At 39.6% G+C, this 25397-nt stretch overlaps 1 protein-coding gene across 1 annotated transcript; it reads right to left on the bottom strand.

The window, feature by feature from the left end:
* Positions 1–9705: 9705 nt before the first annotated feature.
* Positions 9706–19532, bottom strand: ccnk (cyclin K). The gene is made up of 11 exons (XM_023262707.3): positions 19376–19532; positions 18110–18345; positions 17714–17795; positions 17504–17635; positions 15957–16062; positions 15799–15856; positions 15137–15306; positions 14841–15049; positions 13473–13503; positions 13167–13238; positions 9706–12178 (listed from the first exon to the last, which is right to left on the bottom strand). Exons 1-11 carry the CDS (start codon positions 19382–19384, stop codon positions 11649–11651), a joined length of 1635 nt encoding a protein of 544 aa, XP_023118475.1. The 5' UTR covers positions 19385–19532; the 3' UTR covers positions 9706–11648.
* Between the last annotated feature and the right edge of the window lie 5865 nt (positions 19533–25397).

The following is a 25397-nucleotide window of genomic DNA, read 5'->3' as shown; positions in this document are numbered from 1 at the left end:
AATCACATTTTGGACGACATACTAACCTATGACGTTTTTGTCACATTTTGGACGACATACTAACCTATGACATTTTTGTCACATTTTGGACGACATACTAACCTATGACATTTTTGCCACATTTTGGACGACATACTAACCTATGACAGTTTTGTCACATTTTGGACGACATACTAACCTATGACATTTTTGTCACATTTTGGACGACATACTAACTATGACATTTTTGTCACATTTTGGACGACATACTAACCTGTGACATTTTTGTCACATTTTGGACGACATACTAACCTATGACATTTTTGTCACATTTTGGACAACATACTAACCTATGACATTTTTGTCACATTTTGGACGACATACTAACCTATGACATTTTTGTCACATTTGGACAACATACTAACCTATGACATTTTTGTCACATTTTGGACGACATACTAACCTATGACCAACATTCCCTCTAATTTTTCCTGAGTCTGAGCAAACACACAAACTCCCTGAGCGTCCCTTGGACCACTGTGAGCAACATCAGACGTGTGCACTGTGGTCACACCAGCATCACATCCATTCAAGTTACATGGTTCATTAAAAGAATCAAATTACAGCATTTACATTTCTGTTAAAACACTTTGTCAACAGGAGCCAGTTGAAGGCTGCAGTGATTTTAGTGACACTATAATGTATAAGAGTGAAGTTATTGAATATTTGTCTCTCTTTACTGTTGCAGTGGTTTTGCAAATTGCAGACGGACCCTGTTCACTCCATAGACACCAATGTTATTCCTGTAGCTTGAAAGACAGCTACTTTTGATAAAACTGGGCTTGTAGCACATTGTCTGCCTTGCAACAATGGGAAAGAGAGGCACCGTTTATGTTTTGACAACCTATATCTAAAGGTTATTGATGCTGGAAGTCCGAATCTGTGAATATCCTTTTCCAACTTTACTGAACTTGGGGCCACTACCACCTAAGGAGGTGATACTATTTAATTCTTGAAAAAAGCATTTAGCCATACTTAAAGCTTTAAGTGCTTTATTAACACGGAACTAAAAATTTTGTATTGTTTTATTATCACAGGTTCTGTCTGAAAAGAGGTGGCATCATTTTAAACAGTGAAATCAAACTAAAAAAATGTAATGACCAACCAGTGAGCAATACTGGATTCTGCAAAAACATAAACAACTTTTTTAAAAATCTAAATCTTATCTTAACACAGTTAATGTATTAATTTTTGTGTGTATGCATGTATTTATTGATTTATTTAGTACTGTTAACATATCAGAGTTCTGAGTGAATTTTTCTTAAGATAGGCAAAGGCCATTTATTGATTACATATAGGCTGTTAAATGTTTATTAAAAACTAAAAAGCATTTAAAAAAAACAACTTAGGCATTTATTGAGTCACTAAAATACTGTAGAGTACAGACCACATCAGCATGATTATAAGCATCCTCTGGTAAATTAACAACCAGATACTGATGTCTCTCACCATATGGACTTCAGGAGATGACTGGGGGATGATAAACCTGTGACCTACTGGTTGGGTTCTCTCTGTTCTCATGTTTCTTACATGTTTGTCCCCTGACAGCCGGGGTCCCTAATGTTTTTTGAGCAACACACCATACTATGACCGTTTTTACAATGATGGTTCTACTATGGAACCAGTTTTGACATGTTCAGGTGGTCTTTGTGTGAAAACTCAGGAGATTTCAGGTATCAGAAGGTGGTTTTCAACTTCTTTGTTAACTTTCTGCTTCAACTTTAAACTAAATTTCCTTCACTAACCCAGCCCTCTGGACTTCCAGTAAGCTGTGTTCCCTATTGGCTGTCCAGGTGGCTGCTTGGTGTTATCAGGAACACCTGAGCAGCTTGGTGTTATCAGGAACAACTGAGCAGCTCAGTGTCTTCCTGCTTTATTTAGCTGAGACAAACATTTCCTCTGCTTCTCTACACAGTGAACCTGGGTTTGGCTCCATTGCTTTAGTTTGTTCTTTAGGCGTTGGCTTGCAGCTTCCAGCAGTAAAATAGGCTTTAATGTGTTTCTTGGTGTGTTTTAGGGCTTTGTACTGGATAGTTGTCTTGGTAAATGTGGTTCTTTAGCCACAGTCAGCACATGGTGCTAATGTGTGCACTGATTAGTGGGTTTGGTACAGCTGAGTTGTGTCTTTATCTTGGCTGTAGTGAGTCTTCAGAGGTTTTTGGTCAGACACATTCTGTATTCTTGTTTGAGAACCAACGTTGGTTGTCCAGAAGGTAAGAGTTCCTGTCCTGATTCTCTGTTCTCAGAGGTTCTCTGGTAGGCTGCAGGAGACTTTAGCGTTTGGGTTGTGCTAGTTTGGTTTTTGTATGGTTTCATTTGGACGACTATCTTGAGGCCCCTCCATGCGGTTTAGTGAGGTTTTCTGCAACAGTTCTACATAGCAACCTGCAGCAGAAGAGACTTTGAGTTTTTAGGAAGTTCTGGAGATCAGACTTTAGAGCAGCGGAGCAGTTTGAGCAGAAGGTGAGCTTCACAGTAGAAATGAGACGGAAACCTTCTTGACCCGTGTGGTGAGGTCCTGTAGGAAGCGTTTGAGCAGGTTGTGAAGAGTCTGTAGGTCTTTGGCCTGAAAGCACCAGAAGAGTCGACTCATTAAAGGAGAAAACGGGAGATATTGTTGGTTCTTCTGTCGCTCTGCAGTTTCCTTAGACTGAATATCAAGTTTATATTTTAAATGATTTCCCATGTGAGCCCAAGAAGACTTCAATAAACTCCTTCCATCCCCTGGACACAACATATTTTATTACCACGTTAAATCTGTTTTTTTGGGGTTTTTTAAAAATATGTTTTTGAGTTTTAATCATAGTTTTAACGTAGTTTTTTCTCTTTGCTTGTTTAGTTTTGTCGTCTGTGTGAAAGGTGCTAAACAAATAAAGTTGAATTGATAAAGTGAATAATTGACTAACTCATGATTGTGACAACAGAAGTATTTTCATTGTGATTTAAGGGTTTATTTCATTTTTAAGGTTGGGGTTAAAATCTTGACAAAAAAAGATTAAAGAAATAAATTGCATTTAAAAAAGCAATTAAATCAAAGGAAAAAACATTTAATACAATAAAACTTTTAACAAGAAAATTAAACATTAAATACAATTAAATTACATTAAAGACACAAGATATTTAATTAGATAATTAAATGGAAGATACAAAACATGTAATTATGAAATTAAACAAATATTTTTAAACAAAAATATTAAACATTAAAGATGAAATGTTTTAGATCATTAAACATTTAAAAAATACAATTAAACAAGAATATTAAACATTTTTTTAAAAAATACAAAACATTTAATTAGATTATTAAACCTTTAAAAAGACAAATCATTTAATTAAAAAATTAAATATTTAATTTGAAAATTAAATTTTAAAGACAATAAAACTTTAAATAGGAATTAAACAGAAAATACAATGAAGCATTTAAAAAGAAAATGAAACAATAAAAGGTGGTAAAACATTTAAAAAGAAAAACCTTAAAGATTTAATCAAAAAATTAAACATTGGGAAAGAAAAAGGAATTTTTCAAACAAGCCAATAAAACATTTGAAAAAACAAACATTAAAAAGACAAAATATTTCAAAATCAAATTAGACATTACAAAAGAATAAAAGGTGAGAAAAGAGCAAAACTAAACATTTAAGAAGAATCAAACTAAAGAAAAAACATTTGAAAAGACACCAGTTAAACTTTAGAAGATCAAATTAAACAGAAGAGACAATAAAAGGACGAAAAAGCAAAAACAGATAAATGTCTTGAAGCGTTTTCTAGTCTGAAATGAAAACATCAAGTTGTTTCTTCAAACATTTCCTCTTTCTATGTTCTTGGTTTGATTGTGGACAGATTTACTAAGAACTCATTTCAGAAAACTGCTTTCCAGATAAAGTCTACTAGTAGTTGAAGGCATTGATCAAACTAATGTTACCTTCTGATCTCCACAAACTTTACTGTTCAGTGAAGAGAATCAAAGTTTGTTAAGGATTTCTAAAAAACCCACAGGTGAAGGTCTGAGAAGAACTCGGATGGATGGTCAAAATGTGAAATCAAGACTCATGGTCACAAGTTTTAAGGCTTCTGTTAACCAGAAAATTCAAACTAACAGAGAAGTAGTGAGAAACTTTTAAAACTTCAGTCCTCAGAGTGTCTGAAGGTTCAAACTAACAGAGAAGTACTCAGGAACTTTAAGATTTCAGTCCTCAGACTGTCTGAAGGTTCAAACTAACAGAGAACTACTCAGGAACTTAGAAGATATCAGTCCTTGGACTGTCTGAAGGTTCAATCTAACAGAGAACTACTGTGGGACTTAGAAAATTTCAGCCCTCAGACTGTGTGAAAGCTCAGGTCCTGAGGACTCGGGAGGTGTGGAGGCTTTGGAAAGTCTTGGAACTGAGGGTTCCACCCTCCAGCACAAAGGCTGAAGTCCAACCTCCTGAGAAAAACGGTCGAGTCGAGACTCGAGTTAAAAAAAAAACTCGAAAACGACAAAAAATAGATGATAAATGCGCAAAAAAAAGAAGAATTAGTATCTGAGCGAGTAGCTCAGGGGATAAGAAGACGGACTACCAAGTGGAAGGTCGCAGGTTCAAGACCCGCCACCGGCCTTTTTCTTTCTTTGTCTTTGTCAGGATTTTGAGAAAATTTAAGAAGTGTCTGGTCTTGAACCAGCGACCTGCAGCTCCATAGGCAAATCCTTAACTCACTGAGCTACAGATCAGATAAAAAGAAATAAATTCGTCGTCCCTTTGGCATCGTAGTTCCTGAAGTGACCACATGGGCTGGAGCCAAGGCGGAGTCTGGGTGGAGTCAGGGCGGAGAGTAGGCGGGGAGGTGGGTGGCGGCCTCCCCCCTCTACTCCCCCACCTCCCCCCACCACCCACCACACCTTCCCCCGCCCGACGAGTTCTTCGAGTCTCCACGAGTTCTTCGAGTCTCCACAGGTTTTCCCGAGTTTCTGGAGTTTCCACCAGGTCGGAGGCAGAACAAGTTGTCATGAAGAGGTGTTGAAGTCGGCCAGGATGGACTGACTTTTTACAGCGACTAGAAGGAAGACCACTAGAAGAGCAGGTCTTTAACCACCATCCATAAAATCCATGGAGTCGCTCCAGAGAAATGAAGGGAGGTCAACTTTTATCAACCTCCATCCAGATGTTCAACTTGATATCTTTACTTGGACATTTTTAGCACCACAAACCTTTAGTATCACACTTTATTATCATTTATTAGGACTTTAATGGAATCCACCAGCAGATTTAGTTTTTGTTGACAAACTTTATTCTTGTCGTCGTGGGACTGCAGTATTTAAAACTGTTCCTTCTATTTGACCTCATGTTTATTAGTTTTAGTGGAGAAAGTTATTTTAATTGTCGATTAGTCTCTTAAAAACCAAATAATAAATTGGATTAGTCAAGAGGTTTAAATTTCTTACTTTGTCATATTTTAAATATGACAAAAAAATATAAAAATAAAGCGTCTTGAGACAATTTGACCTGTAATTGGCATTATATAAATAAAATTGAATTAAAATTGTATGTATCTTGTAATGTTGGAGTAATTCAGCCATATATGTTGGAAAACACATTTTCTTTGTCCATTAATCTGTTGATTGTTTTCTCCAGTAATTCATTTCTTGTTTTGGTTTATAAAATGTCAAACCCAAATATATTCAGTTTACTGTCATAAAAACCAAAAAGATTTACATTCATGATGCAGGAATCAGGCAGTTTTTCACTTTTTATCTTAGTTTAGTCAGAAAGATAGTTGATAATGTGTGAATTGTTGCAGCTTGTGAGCCGTAGAAGGTTTTAATCTTTGGGGCCGAGTGTCAAAAAACATTTAGAAACCAACATCAACAAAACACTCAACAAAGATTTGAACATCATTAAAGGGAAATCCAACTTTTGCATGACAATGTCTAATTAAAGGACATTTATTTCCAACGTAAATGTGTGATATTCATCCTCTGGAGCTTTCTCTTCACATCGTCTTCCACCTGGACTGGTTTGGTCGGGAGCATGTGCAACAAACATTTGAAAAACTGCACTTTAACATCAATGAATGACACTGAAGTTTAATCTCTACATAAATGAGACTGAGTCTGGATGTGCTGCTCTGTCATTAACTCCTAAGTTTAGGGAAAGTTCAAACAAAAGAGGACAGTTCAGATAAGACTTGAGAATGAGCTTATTTTGAACAAACATCTCAGACTTTCTGAGCTTCAGCACCTCTAGCAAGATATTTTAACAACAAGCAACTCAAGAGATCCAGAAGTTGGAGAGAGTTAGCTTTAGCTGAGCCAAAGAACATGTGGGACGCTAACCTAGCAAACATTTCAGACTTTTCTCTGTGAATTCTGAGAAATAATTTCCTATTTAATGACAGAGCTACACATCTTAACTCAGTCTCATTAAAACAGACTCTAATTCAGTGTCATCCATCCATATTAAAGTGCAGTTACCCAAAATGTTTGTTGCATGAGCTCCAACAAAACCTGTCCAGGTAGAAGGCCACTTTGACAAACAGGAAGTGGAAGATTCCAAGCAGATTTATAGAAGGGGGAACCGGACTGTACTAAGTGTGGTCGAGTATAGAGGGGTGTTTTGTGGGTTTTTAAGGCTGATAATGATTATTAGTGAGACATTTGGAGTAGATATTCATTTGCAGTAAATGAAAGTATTTAAAATCTTGGAGTTAAACTTAGAAGAACACAAACTCTAACAGAAAACTTTGTTGATACGTTTTTGTTTTGTTTACAGATGTTAAGTTAAAGGAGTTTTATTCGTGACGTATAACCAATCAAATCACTCCAGAAGACAGAGCGACCACAGGTAGATAAAGGTTCAGAGCCAAAGTAGCACCATTTTTAAATGTATTTATTACCGTAAATCAGTAAAAAATAAAATACTGATAATCAGTAAATCAGTCAGCCCACAATTACTACAATTCTACAATGTATGTCTCTTTCCTTTGACTTGTTATTTGTACAATATACGATGTATATGATGGCGTTTTTTCATACCAAAGGCTATACTATGATGTTTTCTAAGAGACATACGATGCTACTCTGGTTGTTCTGGCCCTGCACTCCTCCTCTGTTGTTTTCTGGATTGTACTCAGCTGCATGCCTTCGTCCACCAGGCCTCCGTTGACTCGTCCCGCCTGCCGTCTCTGGAGCTGAAGCTGGATTGGAACAGACCAAAGTACAGTCCAATCACGATGCCAGCTGCCTCTCAAAAGGCTCCTTCATCTGGCAGGTGGCAGCACTTCTTCTGAGGGGAAGCTGAGCTGGCCCAGCAGAACTTTGGAGATGTGTTCCAGTGGTTGGTGGATGTGTGGGGAGATAGAGAGGGACCTTTGAATTGTTCAGAAAGGAAAACAGGGAACCCATTGGTAGTTTTAGTTTAGGGTGCTACTGCGGTGTGTTTTTGGGTTTTAAGAGGTGAACAGGAAGAGTTTTTTTTCGTATTGATTATCTTTTACTTTGTTCCTGGTTGGAATGCCCATCAATGTCAACGTGAAGTTCACTTTTAGTTCTGTTGATTTATTTTTATTTTACTAACACCCATTTGTTTTTAACCCCCTCACATGTTGTGTTGTTGTAAACTTACTCGTTCAAATAAATTCTCGTCTAACCCTCTGGAAACCAGCGTATGGACTGTTTTTGTGTTGCTCCTCACCTACTGACAGCTGTGGACTAAAGGCTATACTGTGACGTTTTTAGAGCCACATGCTATACTATGATGTTTGTTGGGCAACACGCTATACTATAGGCTTTTTTAATTGACATATTACTGTGACGTTTTTTTGTTTTTGTTTTTTTTAGCAACATATAAGAATTCGAACAGTTTTAAAAGTTACAATACTTTTACTTGTGCAATGAAATTATTATTCTATGACATTTTTTGAACCACATATCATACATGACAATTTTGGGCAACATCCCATCATTTTGCGCTTTTTGAACCACATAATAATCTATGTTTTGTTTTTTTTTTCTTGCCAACATGCTGTACTATGAACTACAGGCCATACTGTTATTCTTGAAAAGTATACTATACTTTGACATTTTCTGAACTACATCCTATACTATGGCGTTATACACAGAGTGCTTTGGTTACATGTTGATTTATAATCTAGATTTTTTTCTGTTTTTTTGACGGGATTACCACAGACCTGACCGTGAACACTGTTGACACCCACCTGAGGGAGACGCTGCCTAAGATCTCAAGGCTGCTTGGTCGTGGTCTTTCTGGCACGTACTCTTCCAAGATGAGCCGGGAAGTTTAACACTGATGGAATGACACCAGGTCTAAGCCGACAAACTTCCAATTCCTCCTCAACCCATAGTCTCTGGGAAACCTACATGGAGTAAGAAAAGTAGACAGAGAAGTAATTAAGTCTGTACACAACATATTATAAAGAAATCATGCTAATAAATTAAGTACAAAGAACCGAATTCGCCAATATACTGGAGACCAGAGCTATTTGATTTGATAAGTATAACCTTGTTTAGTAACATTTCAATTATTTGAGAGCAGTCCTAAAGAACTGCCTGTAATCCCAATCATAAAATGGGTTTGGAGGAAGAACATAGATGGTAATCTGGATATACATGAGTTAGGCTTTATAACTACTATTGGTAGTATTGGTGGTAGTAATAGCAATGTGACTACTACTAGTAGTAGTGGTAGTACACACTACTGCTGCTGATACTGGCACTGCTACTACAACTTGTAATACTATTACAAATGCTGATACTACTTCTACGACTCTAACAGCTGTTTATACTACTGCTGCTGCTTGTACTTTTAGTATTACTACTACTGCTTGTACAACTATACTACAGCTACTACTAATCGTCTGGTATTTGGTTGTCAAGCTGCTAGCTCGCCTTAGCGTTTTGCTAGTGGCTAACTAGTTAGCTCTCATAGACTGGAAGCTCTCAAAAAGATTTCATAATGAAAAAAGAGCCAAAAACTACTCTTACCTATGAAAAGTCATTCCAAGTTTCCTTGTCTCAATCGTACGACGTAGTGTGTAACTGTATGCAGCACAGTGAGCCGGCATACTTGTTGTTTCCGTTTTCACGCCGTCTACATCAACGGAATGCACTGAAACTTTGCCCCCACTAGCTTAGCCTCGCTGTAGCACGCAGCTCAAAGGGGCGTGTCCTATCTACTCATTCATATCTATGAGAACAACGGTGGCTGCACATAAGGACGCCTGACGTTGATTAGCTGCGTAAATACCATTATATACAGTCTATGGTAAATACGTATGTGAATCGCATCATTGGCTGCAGCAGCCAGTCACCGGTCACTCACTGACTCACACTGAAAAATAGCACAGAATGAATTGTTACGTGTTTATTTTATTTACAATTTAGGTTGGATTTTTTTTTTTGTGCGCAGCGCAGATCTTCTGTGTGCGGAGACCGTGTCAGCAGTGCGCAATTGCGCACGCGCGCAGCTTAGAGGGAACAGTGGTTGAAAGCCATGTGGTGTTTGGTTATAGGCGGCCATGTTAATTTTAGGCCTGAAAACAGCAAAAATGTCAACACTAATACCTGTCAAATATGTTTTAAAAAGTCCCGCAATTAAATATTGACCTGTTTAACTTAGCATCTATTCATAAAAACGATTAATTAAGCTGCAACTTAATCATTAACACGACTCATTTGAAACCAGGAAAAGCAGGTCTTTAATGTCATAAGAACCATTAATACACTAAACCAAAGCTGCGTGCAGAGACAGAACAGAGAAGCCCGACTAAGGCACATAAAGATGGAGATCTCAAAAGCATCTGTCTAAATGAAAAGGTCTGATACGTACACATATTATACCTCAGACTGTCCAGTGTTAAGACGTGGTTGATTCAACAACAGGGTTTCTGTTCTGTACTTCATTTCATACTCTGCAGTGCAGATTCACTAAAAAATAATGTAAGAGGAAATAAGAACATTGATAAAATGAAATGACAGCATCTAATGGTAGCAGAAATATCGCACAACATTTTACCTAAAAATAAAATGTGATGACAGTAAGATTAGATGGTATGTGTTAACGCAGGCTACAACTTTTCACAGTTGATGGTTCTCTTGATTAGTTTGGTCAACAAAATATCAGAAAATAGTGAAAAAAAAATTGATCTGGTGACGTCCTTAAATGTCTTGTTTTGTCCCCAACCCAGAGATAGTCAGTTTACCGTCGATTAGGAGGAACAAAATAGAAAATATTCTAATTTAAACAGCCGGAATAAGAGAATTTGGACTTCTTCGAAATGTACTAAAAATAGTTTGCGATTAATTTAATAGACCACAGCTAATCGAATAATTGTTGCAGCTTTTGTGTTAAACTGTATGTTCTCCAACATTTCTTACATACAGAATGTTTGTTTTCAAGTCTTCAGTGTGACAGTCCTTTTCAGATGCAACTGCTGCAAATTCAACCATCTCAAGATTGTTTATTACACTCTGTTTTTCTCAGCAAAACAGGGGGAATGTAGAGAAAAAAACTGACACTGGGGTGTTTGGACACTCAGGAAAACCAAAAGGCATAAGGCTAATAAACTACAGACGCTAACCTTTGAAGCCCTCCAAAGTAAAGTGAAAATGGAGCGTTTCATCCCCCTACAGTTAGTGATAGAGCATGTGAGACAAAACTAAAAGAAGGAAAAGAAAACACGTAAAAATCAGGGTGCTAATATTTCTCGGTACATTCCTGGAACGAAAACAACGACTGGACAGTGTTTGTTATAAGATCCTGGAACTGGGCGCCCTGAAGCTGGCTCACACTACAGGAGTTTTAAAATCCTAGTTCCAACACACACAGGAGAAGTATTAGATATTCTTCTCTCTAGTCTCAGACATGTACACAACAGGTTTGAAAAATAATGGTGCATTGAATATTACAGATTATCTTGCCAGAGTAGAGCCGTGCACCACTTCCTGCGGTCACATGGGTAAACAAATGTAAACAAAATGGAGACTGTGGCGCAACAACTTGGTGAAATAGTAAGAATAGGAAAAGCAGAAGGATAAACCAGTTTGGGTGACAAAAGTAGAAGTATCCGCCTTATAATCTGTAGCCAGCATTAGTCCTAAGAGCTAGAATGGTGTTAGCATGATAATCGCAGCCATCTAGTTATTAACTCATAAATATCAAACATGTTTGATATTATCGGGACGGCTTCGATGAGTGCGAGTGCAAGTCTGGATGTGTAAATTCCAACATCGACTCACACCAGGATCCCAGACCAGACGTCTCCTCCGACTGTCAGGAGGTTAATTATCCTGAAACTCCTGCAGTCTGAGCCCAGCTTAAGTACCATCCCGTAACCGTTGAAGCCTCTTATTTCAAAAAAATATTTCAAGATTCATACCGGGAACTGCTACCACCACTTCTGGTTCTCATAACAACACTATCCAGACCTCACTTTTCCGTTCAAGTCCATTGGTTGACAGACCTTCAATCACAACCCCAGAATCTGTTCCTCAGAAGTTGTGCTGAAGAAGCTCCTCTTTCCTCGGTTTGTACCAGAAGAATCAGTTCCTGGTTGTGTTCAAAGAGCTTCCATCCGAAGCTGTGGCTCTGCTCAGTTAATAGGCTGACATCACCCTCTCATCTCATCCACCCACCGCGGTTCAGAGGCATGCCAGGCGGAGGGGGCAGGGGCACTTGTGACTGTCCTGGTGGCACAGGAGGTGGAGGAGGGTACCCGGTAGGTGGGAGGCCTATCCCTGGTGGGGGCACATGACCCGGCGGCATGCGTGGAGGCGGTGGAGGAGGGTAGCTGTTGTAGCCTGGCGGCGGATAGGTTGGCGGCAAGCTGGGGGGCGGGTAGGTGGAGGGAGGAGGCGGAGGGCCTGGAGGGGGCGCTGCAGGCGGCGGGTAGACGTGCGGGTGATATGGCGGTATCGGTGGAGCGTAGCTGGGTGGCATGGGGGCGTAGGAGGGACCCTCTGTCTTCATCATGGACTGCAGGCTCTGGTAGCCTTCTCCGGACATGTAGGAGCTGGTGGTGGACATGATGTAGTTGGAGGGAGGTGGCGGAGGAGGGCGGTGGGGCAGCGGAGGAGGCTGGTGTGGAGGCGGAGCATGTGGCGGAGGAGGAGCCGTTTCATTCACTGGTTCTGCTTCCGTGGGAGGAGCTGGTGATACAGGACACAAGAGAGAGGACTTGTTAACAAAAAGTGGGCTGTAATTAATCCTTGCGTCGTTCTGCAGGTCAAAACTGACCCATTTTTTGAAAATGTGGAACAAAAATATATTTTCACAGTGAAACTTCTGATGTCCACATTTTCAACATTTTTGGGAAATCTTTGAACATTCTTTGGTGGAAAAAAAGAAACATTAAAAATGTTTCCTAAGAACATTGACATAAAAATCAACCAAAATCCAGCGAAATTCGCTGGATTTTGGTTGATTTTTATGTCAATGTTCATAAGAGAACATTAGAAGTTTTACTGATATATATGTAATCACTTTAGATATTTTTAGGATTATTTTGGAAGATTTTTTACAAGAATTTTCTTGCCAAATATGGGGAATTTTATTTTAAATAAAACTTTTAAGGAATTCTTGGAATTTTCTTCCTAAAGGTTTTGCAAATTTTCAGAAATTTGGTGAATTTTTTTTGCTGAATTTTTGGATTTTTTTTCAGACAAGGAAACAATATTTTTTGGTGCCCATAAATGAGGACAACAGGAGGGTTAAGGCTTCTTTTTCCACCATGATCTCAAAAAACCTCTCCATTCCCAGACAATGAGCGCACAACTGGGCCAAGACGACCAGGCTTCAGCCGCAGAGGAGGTCTCATTATCAGGCTCAAGCACTAATCAGATTGGTCTGGGATAGGTTAGGGGTATGCGTGTGTTGGGAAACATAATGTCCAGACGAGCTGTGGTTATGTAAGCAGGCTGAGAGGACTAACGACGCTGGGTTGCTTTCTAAGCTCGAGTCGCCAGCAGGGGGTCCCGGCTTCTCATTACGTGGCTATTTGGTGGCACACGCAAACAAACACCAGGGCGGTGAGGATGCCAGCAGGAAGCTATGCTCAAACCAAACCCGAAATCTTTTCAAGTTCCTTACAAATTGGACGGGACAGAGACAGGACATGACATAAACGGCGGTGTTTACCTGGGGGAGGCTGCGATGTAGGCAGTGGGGGCATGGGGCTCTCCAGTCGAGGAATCTTTGATCCAACTTGTTCTGTGGATTAAACAGTCCAGTCAGTAAAATCTGTGAATTCTGCGTGCTATATGCTTGTTTATTCACAGATCCCAAAACCTGCCAGGAAAATAGTACTCTAGGCCACTTGTAATCCTGCCAAGACTTTATTTTAACTGATGTTAATATGTGAACTGGGGGTATTTCAGTGGACATATTAACCTTCATGTGATTTTAACTACTTTAAAATCCAAACAAGTATGTTTAACATTTTACCTGGAGCCTTTGGTTCATCTTTTGGGGATGCCTGAAAAAAAACAAAAAAACAAATGCAAATACTCAGTTCCCACTTCAAAGCAGGTTATGTTGAGCGTTATGACTGAACAGAATTAAATATATATACAAGCTATATCATCATTCATCATCATTTACCATTAAACTAACAGAGACATTTCAACAAAAGGACAGAAGGATGGCAAATGACTTTCTGCTGTCTTTCCAGAGGATTCTGGTTCATTTCAACCAGGCATATTTCCCAATAATTTGGTCGCTGTGGTTCTATGAGTCATGCTAACTCTGCTTCTTTACCTCTGTTGCAAAGATTCAGGGAAACAAGCGACTGAAAGAAATCAATGGCATTTAGCATAGCAATTAGCATGAGCTCCCTGCAGCTTTCCGAGGAAATCGGATTTTTCCATGAATCATTTTAAAATAATGTAATTTAAATTCCAGTTGTTTTCAATTTGAAGAAAAGACCATAATTGGTTTGACCGAAGGCTGTGACTTCTAAAGGGTAAGTAGCAGTTAATACAGTCAGCAAAAGAGCCATTCCAGGCAACTCATCTTGTGTTTATGTTTGGTCACGCTCACAAATGGTCAAAATGATTCACCTTGCTGCAGTGAGTACATGCTAGCTATCACGATAGTTAGCATGTTATAGCTAGTATAGATAGCTAGTTAACACGATACTTAGAAACCCTAATAGCACTTTAGTAAGTTACAATAAACTTGAATTCATCTTTAAGCCAGCAAAAATGCATATAAAGCATATTGTCCGGATTATAAGTGGCACTTTTTTTCAGTTTGGCTGGTCCTGCGACTTATACTCAGGTGCAACTTGTATATATTAAAATACATAATTTCATATGTTCTTAAATGTTATTTCACACTGACCGACATGACCAAGGAGTAAACATTACCTACAGCCCCTCTCGGGGCTGTAGGTAATGTTTTAGTTCACCGACGGCTAGTTTAGACGTTTGAGGAAAGTTTCACGATGCGTGGAATCTCCGCACGCCGCATCGAATTTGCATAATGTAGAAGTCAAGTCTACTTTATGCAAATGAGCTGCGGCCCACTCCGGGTAAACACACCGGATCACAGCTGGAAACACACTGCATGTTGCATGCTGGTCTGGTTGCGATGCGTTTCCACTATTCTTTATTCTACTGCTATTATTCTAACTTGCCTTTTAAGATGAAATGTCTGTTCTTGGTCTCGGATTTTGTAAATAAATTTCCCATAAAAATACGACTTATAGTCCAGTGCGACTTATATATGTTTTTTTCTTATTCATGATGCATTTTTTGACTGGTGCGACTTATACTCCGGAGTGATTTATTGTCCGAAAAATATGGTGCTTACATGTGAGCGTTTGAGCTGGCGTGCAGGGCTGCCACCCTGAGGGGAAGTCTTCTTTGGTGGAGGGGGAGGAGGGTTGGCTACTGGAGGTGCTCCCTGTGGAGCTGGAGGAGCAGGAGTCGGAAGAGCAGGCGTCCGCTCCTTCTCCTGCATCTGCTGAGGGATGGGCTTGTTTCCCTGAGAGTACAGGTCCAGGATCTGGTGGCAAATGTCTGAAAGACCAAGAAATGTTTTGGGTGAGACAAGTCTGAATGGACAAAAAAGAAATACAGAGAGTGTTGTGTCTTTATGCCGAGCACCTTCAAGTAGCTCCACTGGGACGTCCTGGACAAACTGCTCCCACCAGCGGCGTGACGACTGCTTGGCAGTCCACTCCTGGATGTCGAACTTACACAGCCGGCCTGCCAGGTACATGACAGCCACTGCGATGATCTCTGGCTCCCACTGCAGAGACAGCATGGTACACAGGCTGCCGGAGACACAGGCAGTGTGGTTTAGACAGATGGGAGGAAAATTATTCACAAATGAAGATCTGGACCTTCCAAAAGACGTCAACAAGTTTCCAATTCTGACCCATTATGATTCCCATTATCTCCCTTGTTTTGTGGCTTTTGCCGTTTTTGTTGCCTCACAATAGAAAGACTGACAGGAAATGAGGAGGGAGACAGAGAACATAATTACAAAGGGCTGTGGTCAGATTTAAATCAGGGACGTTGCAGTAATGTGGTTCGCATCTTGAACCACTAGGCTATTGTGACACCCTCGTATGATTCATTCATTATACAGAACATTTCCCAGACTGTAAAGCCTGTTTTAGTAAAACTTATATTTGTCCATGCCTATTTGACAGCCAGTTAGTTGGGCAACAGAGTTTAAAACACTCTAAACATGACATATTGCATTATATTAAGTCATCTATGATAAAAACTGTGGCATTGGGAGTTATATGCTGGCTGCTCACCTGTCATTGACAAACGTCCACGCCATCTGTAGCACCTTGCACACTTTATTCTTCTCCCCTACAACATCAAGAAAAGAATAAATTCTAGGTTTTACTGGTTCCCAGCTCCAGAATTCACGAGAATGTGTGCATTTGATGCCATACTTATCCGCTCTAACCTTTGAGTTGCTTGACGTAGCGCAGCAGGAACATGTAGGGATGCTCCACCTGCAGGTCAAATTTGATAGTCTGGAGAAGGATCCTCTCCAACACCATCACCTCTTCCTATTGAAACAAGAAGAATACATATCAGGTTTACAGTTAGACATTTAATCCATGAATAGAATTCTTTCACGTTTATAAATTGCATTGAAGTAATTCTACACCGTTACCTCCTTTAGAATGTGCAAAACATCCACAACTTGGGCTGCACCTAACGACAAATCGATGAATCGTCTGAGCACGATACGTCAGCAAAAGCGGAAGTGAGCGTGCAATGCAACAGAAATCACCGTCCGAGTGGAGCGTGGAACACGGACGGACATCCGCGTTGTGTCGTGCATATATAGTATATGCATATATTATACATGCACGATACAGCGCGAACATCCGCGTTTACGATACAGCGCGGACATCCATGCGTGTTGTGCATATATAATATATGTACGATGCAGCACGGATGTCCGTCCGTGTTCCGTGCTCCGCTCGGATGGTGATTTCTGTTGCACTGCATGCTCACTACCGCTTTTGATGATGTATCGTGCTCAGACGATTCATCGATTCGTTGTTAGTGGCAGCCCTATCCACAACACCTGACCTACAACTCTCACATACTGTAAGGCAAGTTGTTGTAATGGATTAATTCAGCCTGAACTGATTCTGAAGAATAATGACACAGAAAGCTCCTCTTCCAGCAGGAAAATACACCTCGCCACAACACACAAAAACTGCTAAAGAACATCGTGAGGAACACATGACATCTCAACTTTCCAGGCCCCAGTGTGATTAAGCATTAACCCAAAAGACCTGCCGCCAAATCCCTGGACACCCCCGGAGGTCAGAGCTGTTTTGGTGGACCCACTCAATATTAGGCAGATAGTTTAAATGTTGTGGCTGATGGATGTACACAAAAATGTGACTGTAATTTTGCAGGGTTTCATTTTTTTGTATCTAGCTTTACGTCCCATGTAAAAGTCAATTAGTTAATTAGATTTTCAATGCTGGGGAACAAACACTGTAGCTTTCCTTATAACTTTGTAGCCTCAGACAAACCTGTAACTTTTTAAAGTATCAAATGACAGTAAGCTTCAATTCCAACACAGGAAGACAAACTGGGCACATGTATAAGGAAAAATCTGGTTTTAATGGCTTTCTCAAGACTTGTTTTTACTGACTGTATCTTGGTCAACGCTAGTCAATCATTTCATCACAATGAGGACTTCACTACATCATTAGAAGCAAAATCGTTTAACACAAGGTCATGGCAATTAGCTACTAGGCTACAGCACGTTTTTCTTTCAATAGCTACATCATATCACACTGCCTCCTAAACCTGGTTTACAAAGGATTATAGCCTAAGACGATTCACTTCTTCTCTTTGCTCAGGGGCCAAAATAAATTCCATAAATGAGGTAATGAACCATACCAACCCTTGCAACTTGTATGGCCCCTTTCCCTGTCATGCTGAAATGTTTTAAAGACAGAGGAAAAACAAAAGACACTGCACCTTCGGATCATCTCCAAACTGGGCGAACTGCACATCGTTCAGTAAGCTCCGAGCTGTTTTGATGATGTCTTTACACTTCTTTGGGGTTTCTTCTACTTTTCCAGCCAGGAAAAGGCAGCAAGCTCCGGTCACCTGGTCAAACACGAATCACAACATTAATCCCACGCATTTAATCCATTCCGATGAAGGAGAACCATCAATTAAACTTACGTATCTGGGAAACTGCTTGAAGGAGTGAAACATGTAGAAGCGGTGGAAATATATGATGCCAGTTGCCAGCGTGTCATAGTGTCTGATGTCAAGTCAAGGACTCACACGAACAATGTTTTCGTAACCAAATACAAAGATGCTGTACCTGAACATCCCTATTTTGAATAATTCTGTATTGCAGCCTGTAAAACGCTCATATTCATGTCGCAACAACACAACTTCTGTAAGAAAGAATGAGAGCAGCAACAAAAGCAAATACTTATCAGGATAAAGTATTTTAGGTTTGTAAGTTCTTTAAAGTTTGGATCCTTATGTCTGTTGTTTGTCATTTGCAGTGCTCATTTATCTTCTAACCCTTTTCTGAGTTGTCATAAATAATAAATCAATCAAGGATACAGGCCAAGTCTGGTCCCCACATCGAATATGAAGCGGGCTCCCTCTCTCCGATACCGGGCCTCTGTGCCGGGGTCCAGGCCCTCAGACTGAGAGGGAGTGTGGGCTAAATCCTTCTTGTCCCAGTACCAGCATGGCTTGATGTGGTCCAGAATTGCTTGTCCAGTCATCGATAGGTTCTCCTTGGATTCCTTCATTGATTGAGGGGAGGCGGTGGACGGACCGGCTGCACTGGACTGCTATGATACAAGGCAGAGAGATCGTCAGTACGTTCATTTTTACTTACCAGCATTTAGTGTCAGAATGCAGAACTTTTATAGCAGAGGTCAATTTCACTTAGCAGGAACTAAGTGAAATTAAAATTATCTGTGTAGATTCTCAGTCATCCAGGTCATGGTAGTAGTAGGTTCAGTAAAAATCACCCGGACTTGTCTTGTAGGTTCTCGAAAATGTTTCACCTCTCATCCAAGAGGCTTCTTCAGTTCTAACTGAGGTATGGGGAGTTACAGAATTTATAGTCACTCCAGCTCACATGATTAATGACCCATTAACGACCCAGGACTCACATTATTTGTTAGCAACCATTCGTGCATTCTGTCCCAAAACCTCCTCACAATAGTACAGGTGTAGAAAATGTGTTCTGGAGTTTCAATATCTTCTTGACAAAATGTGCATGTGTTATTATCCAGGTTAAATCTCATTCTTAAAAATTCTCTACATGGATAAACATTAAAAATCGTTTTGAATTGAACTTCTTTCATTGTCGGTAATAAAGGATATGACATAAATCTGCTTCTAACTTTGATATGTTGACAGAGACATAATGTTTGATGTGCCACCTCCAATCCCACTCATTTATCGGCAAAGGTTGGCCACAAATATGCTTGTAGCATTAACGCGACAAAGACAACTTACTTGTTTCTTATAAATTATTATGGACAAAACGAAGGTTTAGCCGGAGTTAGCATGGCGAAGCGGCTAGCTGTTAGCGCTAGCTGTTAGCTGTAGCCGGTAACCTAAAGTTAGCTTCGTTGAGACTATATAAGCAGCTATACGTGTAGATTCAGCGGATATGTTTCAGGCAGGATATGCTGGAAGGCTGAAACTTTCAAAATGAAGGCAGTGGCTGTGGTCATTTCAGCAGCATCGGGGAGCTAACGTTGGCTAGCAAACTAGCTCCACTCGAGGTCTGAGCAGCGCCGAGGACTGAAGAGCTAAAAGTGTGCAAGTTTAATCTCCCTGCTGCCCGTTATGAAACACGAGTCTTACCTTTAGCATGTAGGCGTCGGAGTAAGCCACCTAAAGCAGACGGGCGAACGAATAATCCGCAGTTATTCACAGAAAATTGGTTAACAAATGACCAACAACAATCCCCATTGTAACAAGGGCACCGCCATTTTCCAGGACGTCAGAGGCTCTCGGTAGACGTCATTACGCAGGACGTCAGGAGGTAACGCCGAAGAGGTACATTTAGTTTTACACAAATTTGACATAAAAATACCCTCGTAAGTGTAATATTGCAAATTTATAAACACTCTTACCCGTTTTAAAAGTAATACAGAAGTATTTTTCGCCTAATTATGTTCAACACGCTCTTTCATTGGCAATATTTGTCGTGTTTTTCATGTATAAATTTGTAGGGCTTAACTTTAATTATTTCAGGTTCTTAACCTTAACATCTAGTTTAGCTAGCTTAATTTGTATTATATATAATATTGCAGGCTCTTAATAGTATTCAGTAAAAGATATTTGCATAATTTAGAGTGCCCTAGCTGAGGGCTGAGAGGGTGTCTGCCTCCTGGACAACCTCTCTATTTTTAAGACCAGGCTTAAAAGCTTCCTGTTTGACAAAGCTTATAGATAGGACTGACTGGGTGACCCTGACGGGGTGAGCTGGTGTTTTCATTTGCACAAATGACTTCCCTTCTTGACGTCCCTTTAGTCTGCCCCAAGTTATGCTGCTATAGGCCTAGGCTGCTGGGGAACCTCTCTTGATGCACTGAGCCCTTCTCTAACTACCTATGTATTTACTATATATACCATTATTGCATTACATTCACTCTGTTTCTTTCTGTGTCCTTTCTCCGAGTGTCCCTGGTCCCAGAGCTGGATGCTTCAGATGTGTGGTTGTTCTCCCACCAACTGTCCTAGTCTCCATCATGTCCACTGTGGGATGCTGCTGCTGACCTTCCTCCAGCCCACTGCTTCCAGCTGCCCATTTCCACCAATCTACTCTGCATTGCCCTTACTATACTTGATTTGCTCATCTACATATTTTTGAATTTACCACCAGCTATATATGTAGTATATTTAAAGCCAGAGCTGTACACCATAGCAGTAACCTATAATCAGTTTCCATGTTAGTTGTACTTTGTATGTATCATGTCTTATCATGCATGTATTAAACTGTGTTTTATGGTCCTTGTGTCCCACCCCCCACCTCTCTATCTCTACCTCTACACCTCTATCTCTACCCCTCTACCTCTATCCCTCTATCTGTATCCCTCTATCTCTGTCTCTACCCCTCCATCTCTATCCCTCTACCTCTTCCCCTCTACCTCTATCTGTATCCCTCTATCTCTACCCCTCTATCTCTACCTCTCTACCTCTATCCCTCTATCTCTACCCCTCTATCTCTACCTCTCTACCTCTATCCCTCTATCTCTACCTCTCTACCTCTTCTGTCCTTCTCAACCCGCCCAGCCAGCAGCAGATGGGTCACCCCACATTAGAGCCGGGTTCTGCTCGAGGTTTTTTTCCCTGTTAAAAGGGTGTTTTCCTTGCCACTGTCGCCTTTTGGCTTGCTCTGGGGGTCAGGCATATGGGTTCTGTAAAGCGTCTCGAGACAATTTGACTGTAATTGGCGCTATATAAATAAAATTGAATTGAATAATATTTAGATTGCTCAGGTAATTTATTACTATAGGGACTTCACCTTACTATATAAGCTTGTTAAATAAATTAGTAATGCTAATTATATTTCCCTACCAGATGTGACTTTGGCTCAACAGCTGTTTTGAATGCACTATATAAATCACAATTTGGCCTGTTCTTTTAGTGTAAAATATCTCAAAAGATTTGGACAGATGTCACTTTTTTGAAGCTGCTAATCTGTCTACTCTTTTCACCTTAAAAATAATATCTGTTACTAGGATAATCCCAACAACAGTCTTGAATATCTGACTAATTTCATTTTTTCCCTAAATCTACACACCAAAATTTGATTAATTGCCACCTAAGTTTTCACATTTTCTCCTACAGCTGAACTCTGTACTGAAAATCTTCAGTTTAATAAACAACAACAAATCAACACACATCTGGAAAGTTAGACAAATGTTCCCCTAAAACATCTGGCATATGTGTTGTATGTAAATGTGCTTTTTTTCTCCCATATATTACTAAATTACTGCATTATTGAAAGAAAAACAACACGTTTCTTTTTGCTCAATGCTTGAATTGTAATTTCTGCGGTGGATGAAACCTTTTATATGATTTTAAGAATTTAGATTTTCACGACGATAAAAGTGTGTTGTTTCCAATAATATCCACTAGAGGGAGACAAAGAATTACTGGTGGTCTTGGGCAGCCAGGATTGGGTTTTTGACCGCGTGTGATTTGACCAGGTGACTCACTGGAAAAGCATTCTGCTGAATAAGGTTGTGCAAATAATAAGTGCGCGAACAAACACAAACACCATCTGTATTTGCAATATCTTGAATATCAGACAGTGAGTTTCTACTGCAAATCTGTAATGATCATGCACTCAACTGGTTTGAGCTATTTGCCCCTAAATATAGACTCTAACTGCTACCCTATTATGTGGTGGTGTAGATTTATTTGTGGAATGCAGTGAAATCACGACTAAATGAGATTAGAGAGTGATATATATGCACAGTAGCACTCAGGGGGCATCAGAAATAGACAAAAAATACAAGTTTTTTATTGTATATTTGAAAAAGGTTCACTATATATTTGTTGAAAAAGCAGTAACGGGCTTTTAAAGTCAGAAGTGGAAACATAAATAGAAGCAATTTCCCTTTTTTTCTTTTAATGGTGTCACAAACTGTCTTGCATAACTGTGGCAAAGGAGGGAGATATACTGCTTACAACAGTCAGACAAAGTCATTTATTAAGCCAATGGAAAACAGTTAAAACTTGTGGAGTGTGAGGTTCGGTAGAATCTGAAGTATGGGATACACACAAGAGTGGAGGTAGAGTGTTGTGAGATGCAAAGAGGTAACAAACTAATGTGAAACTAAAGCAGCAGCACTGCATGATTGCCTAGCTGTCTGCACAGAAGCCACCACTATAAGCTGGAAACTTACAGGTCAACCTGAAATATACAGCAGGTAGACAAAAGAACATCAAACAGAAAAGGGCAGAGTTCATCACGATGGTTATAGACTATAAACTGCTATTAAAAAATCTAAATGAACTGAAGAAATTCGACTTTTTAATCATTCCGAGGCCCATAGTTAATGCTGCTGGAGTGAATGAGACAAAGAGTAAAGCAATACCTTATTTTTAGTATGCATTTGACACATTCTAAATCCCACTTCTTCAAAATTTACCCTGTTTGGGTCAGAATATGCAGAACCATAACTGCTTTACTTTACCTATTGGCAGAAAACACAGATATGCTGTTCAGTTACAAGAAAATGAGTTGTTTTGACTCAGTTTTAGCATTATTTTTCATACTCCTGTTGGATTATACGAAAACTAATTCAACTATAAAGAAACAAAAACAGGCTTAGAATTTAATAGAAAACAACAGTGCATATGGCATTAAAAATGACAAAAGATACACGTTATTATCATAACAACATAATGTGATAATGGCTGAGTAGAGTAAGACGACCATGCAATGTTTTAGGCCATTTTTTAGTTTGGGTAAATAATCCAACATTAATGACATTTATGCTGAGTCCAGTTGTCTTGGGGTTGTTGGTAAATAAGGGTTATCTTGTATTGCATTGGTGTGATTTTGACCCAAAATGGGTAAATTTTGATCCAGTGTTTTAGTGTGTAACACAGAAGGAATTCCAGGTGACATGTTGCAGTTATTTGTGATATTTAATTCAACTTTAACCCTCGTGTCGTCCTGCGGGTCAAAATTGACCCATTTTAAAGTTTGAAAATGTGGAAAAAATCTATATTTTCACAGTAAAACTTCTGATGTCCACATTTTCAACATTTTTCGGAAATCTTTGAACATTTTTTGGTGGAAAAAAGAAATGTTAAAAATGTTTCTTAAGAACATTCACATAAAAATCAACCAAAATCCAGCGAAATTTGCTGGATTTTGGTTGATTTTTATGTGAATGTTCTTAAGAGAATATTAGACGTTTTACTGATATATATGTAATCACTTTAGATATTTTTAGGATTTTTTTTGGAAGAATTTTACTCATTTTTTGAAAATATTTACTAGAATTTTTTTGCAGAATTTTTGATTTTTTTTCAGACAAGGACACAATGTTTCTGGTGCCCGTAAATGAGGACAACAGGAGGGTTCAGACAACTAAAATAAGAATAAACTGCATTTCTTCCACCTATCCAGTCAAAATTATTACCACCCTTTATGGACATGCAGAAGATCTCCCGAGGAACCTCTGCAGAACAAGGCAGCAGTAATTATTAATTATGAATAGGGGACATCATGGTGGATAAGATTATTGGTTGTAGTAGAAAGCTAATTTTTTCTTTCGTGGTTTGAGATGACCAAAAAATGAAAGTCACCGTCATCTGTTTTGACTTTACCCATGACAGAGTAAGAGCAGAGCAACGTCTCGTGCCCTCTTCCTTCCCCTTCTGAGAAAAGCCAGCATTGAATCATTTACTCCGTCCAAATTAAAATTTGGAATCTGCATGCATTATATATTCACCCCTGCTCGGACAAATCCTCTTAACTGTGGGAGAAATTGTCAGGATGTGTCCTGTAGAAAAGTAAGAGCCTTGTCTGGTTGTATTGCCTGTAGCAAAGGAGCATCTCAATCTGTCACTCAAATCCACACGCACACACACTCACACCGACCACAGTAAATCAGCTTATGAATAATATATACTTATACTTTCTTTATTAATATTAAACATTGCATAATGAAGCGCGGACTATAAGCAAATCCCAGAGCAATATTCATATTACCATGAGCTCTCCTGGAGTGGACCTTTCATTGTTTGTGTCAGCCCTGTCACACTGTGGTTCAACACATCAGACTGGCTTCTTTTAAAAGGTTTCACCTCAACAACACCAAATCCTCTTATTGTTCTTAAAAAAGTGTATTATGCGCCGAGCGTGTTGGTCTATTTTAAGATACTTGTATTAATGCCATTTTTTTTGTATTCTTTGGAGAGTAAACAGATGGGAGGGAGATGAAAAATGGAAGATAAAAAGGATGTAATGAAGGATGTGACCCAGAATCAAAGCTGCTTGTACTTTTGTCCACTCATGTGCAAGAGTTTTAACATCTAACATTGTCTCCGGGCTCGTTTTTTTGTGTTTTAGCATAAATTATAAGTGTCTGGAATCTCCTTAAAATGTGGTAAAATACAGAAAAGAGGTTGAATGTCATCCTAATGCGTCCTGTTACTTGGACAAAACTTTTCATTTCCTCGTCTCTTGTGCAGATATCGCCCTGCGGTGTGTTCACATATCTCCCCTTCACTGATGGCACTTAACCACCAGAGATGCATGTCTCCTCACAGGCAACACTTTGGACTTAAAACCTTTCCTGTGTCCACAAGCATGGGGTATTTGTGGTAAGTTGGCCCTGTGCAACCCAGCTTAAACTGCCTTTGCCCGCAGCCCTGCAGATACAAGCTATAATGGAGACATTGATGTATTATTGAGAAACCCATGGGTGAGGATCAAGGAGCTGCTTGCAGGCAGCAGCGATGGCAAGAGAGAAAGTGTGTGAACTCAGGATAATGTTTTTTCCTTCAGCATTCAATATGTCCACGAACGCTGCTGCTGCTGCTCTCTTGGCCCGGCGCGAAGAAGAAGACATTTCATGTAATATCATATCCCGAATTTATGCGCTCCAGTCAAAGCAATATGCTCGACAACATGCTTGGCCTATCTGTGAAAGATAGCTGTTGTGCTGTAGTGTTTCCATGTGGCATCTGCTGAGGTTATGTCTACTTGAGCCAGAGCTGAGATGACATTTCATTTATATAAATAATTACTGTCCTGAAAGTCCCCTAGGCCTGCCCTGAAGCAATCAAACTTCTAATGCTCTTAAAATTGCCCACCATGTTTTATTAATGGCGGGCTGTAAAATGTATTGCTATG

Source organism: Amphiprion ocellaris, chromosome 12 (assembly GCF_022539595.1).
Source record: "Amphiprion ocellaris isolate individual 3 ecotype Okinawa chromosome 12, ASM2253959v1, whole genome shotgun sequence".
NCBI classification, from domain to species: Eukaryota; Metazoa; Chordata; class Actinopteri; family Pomacentridae; genus Amphiprion; species Amphiprion ocellaris.
The sequence above is the reverse complement of the archived record's forward strand: the minus strand, read 5'-3'. Positions and strand labels throughout refer to the sequence as shown.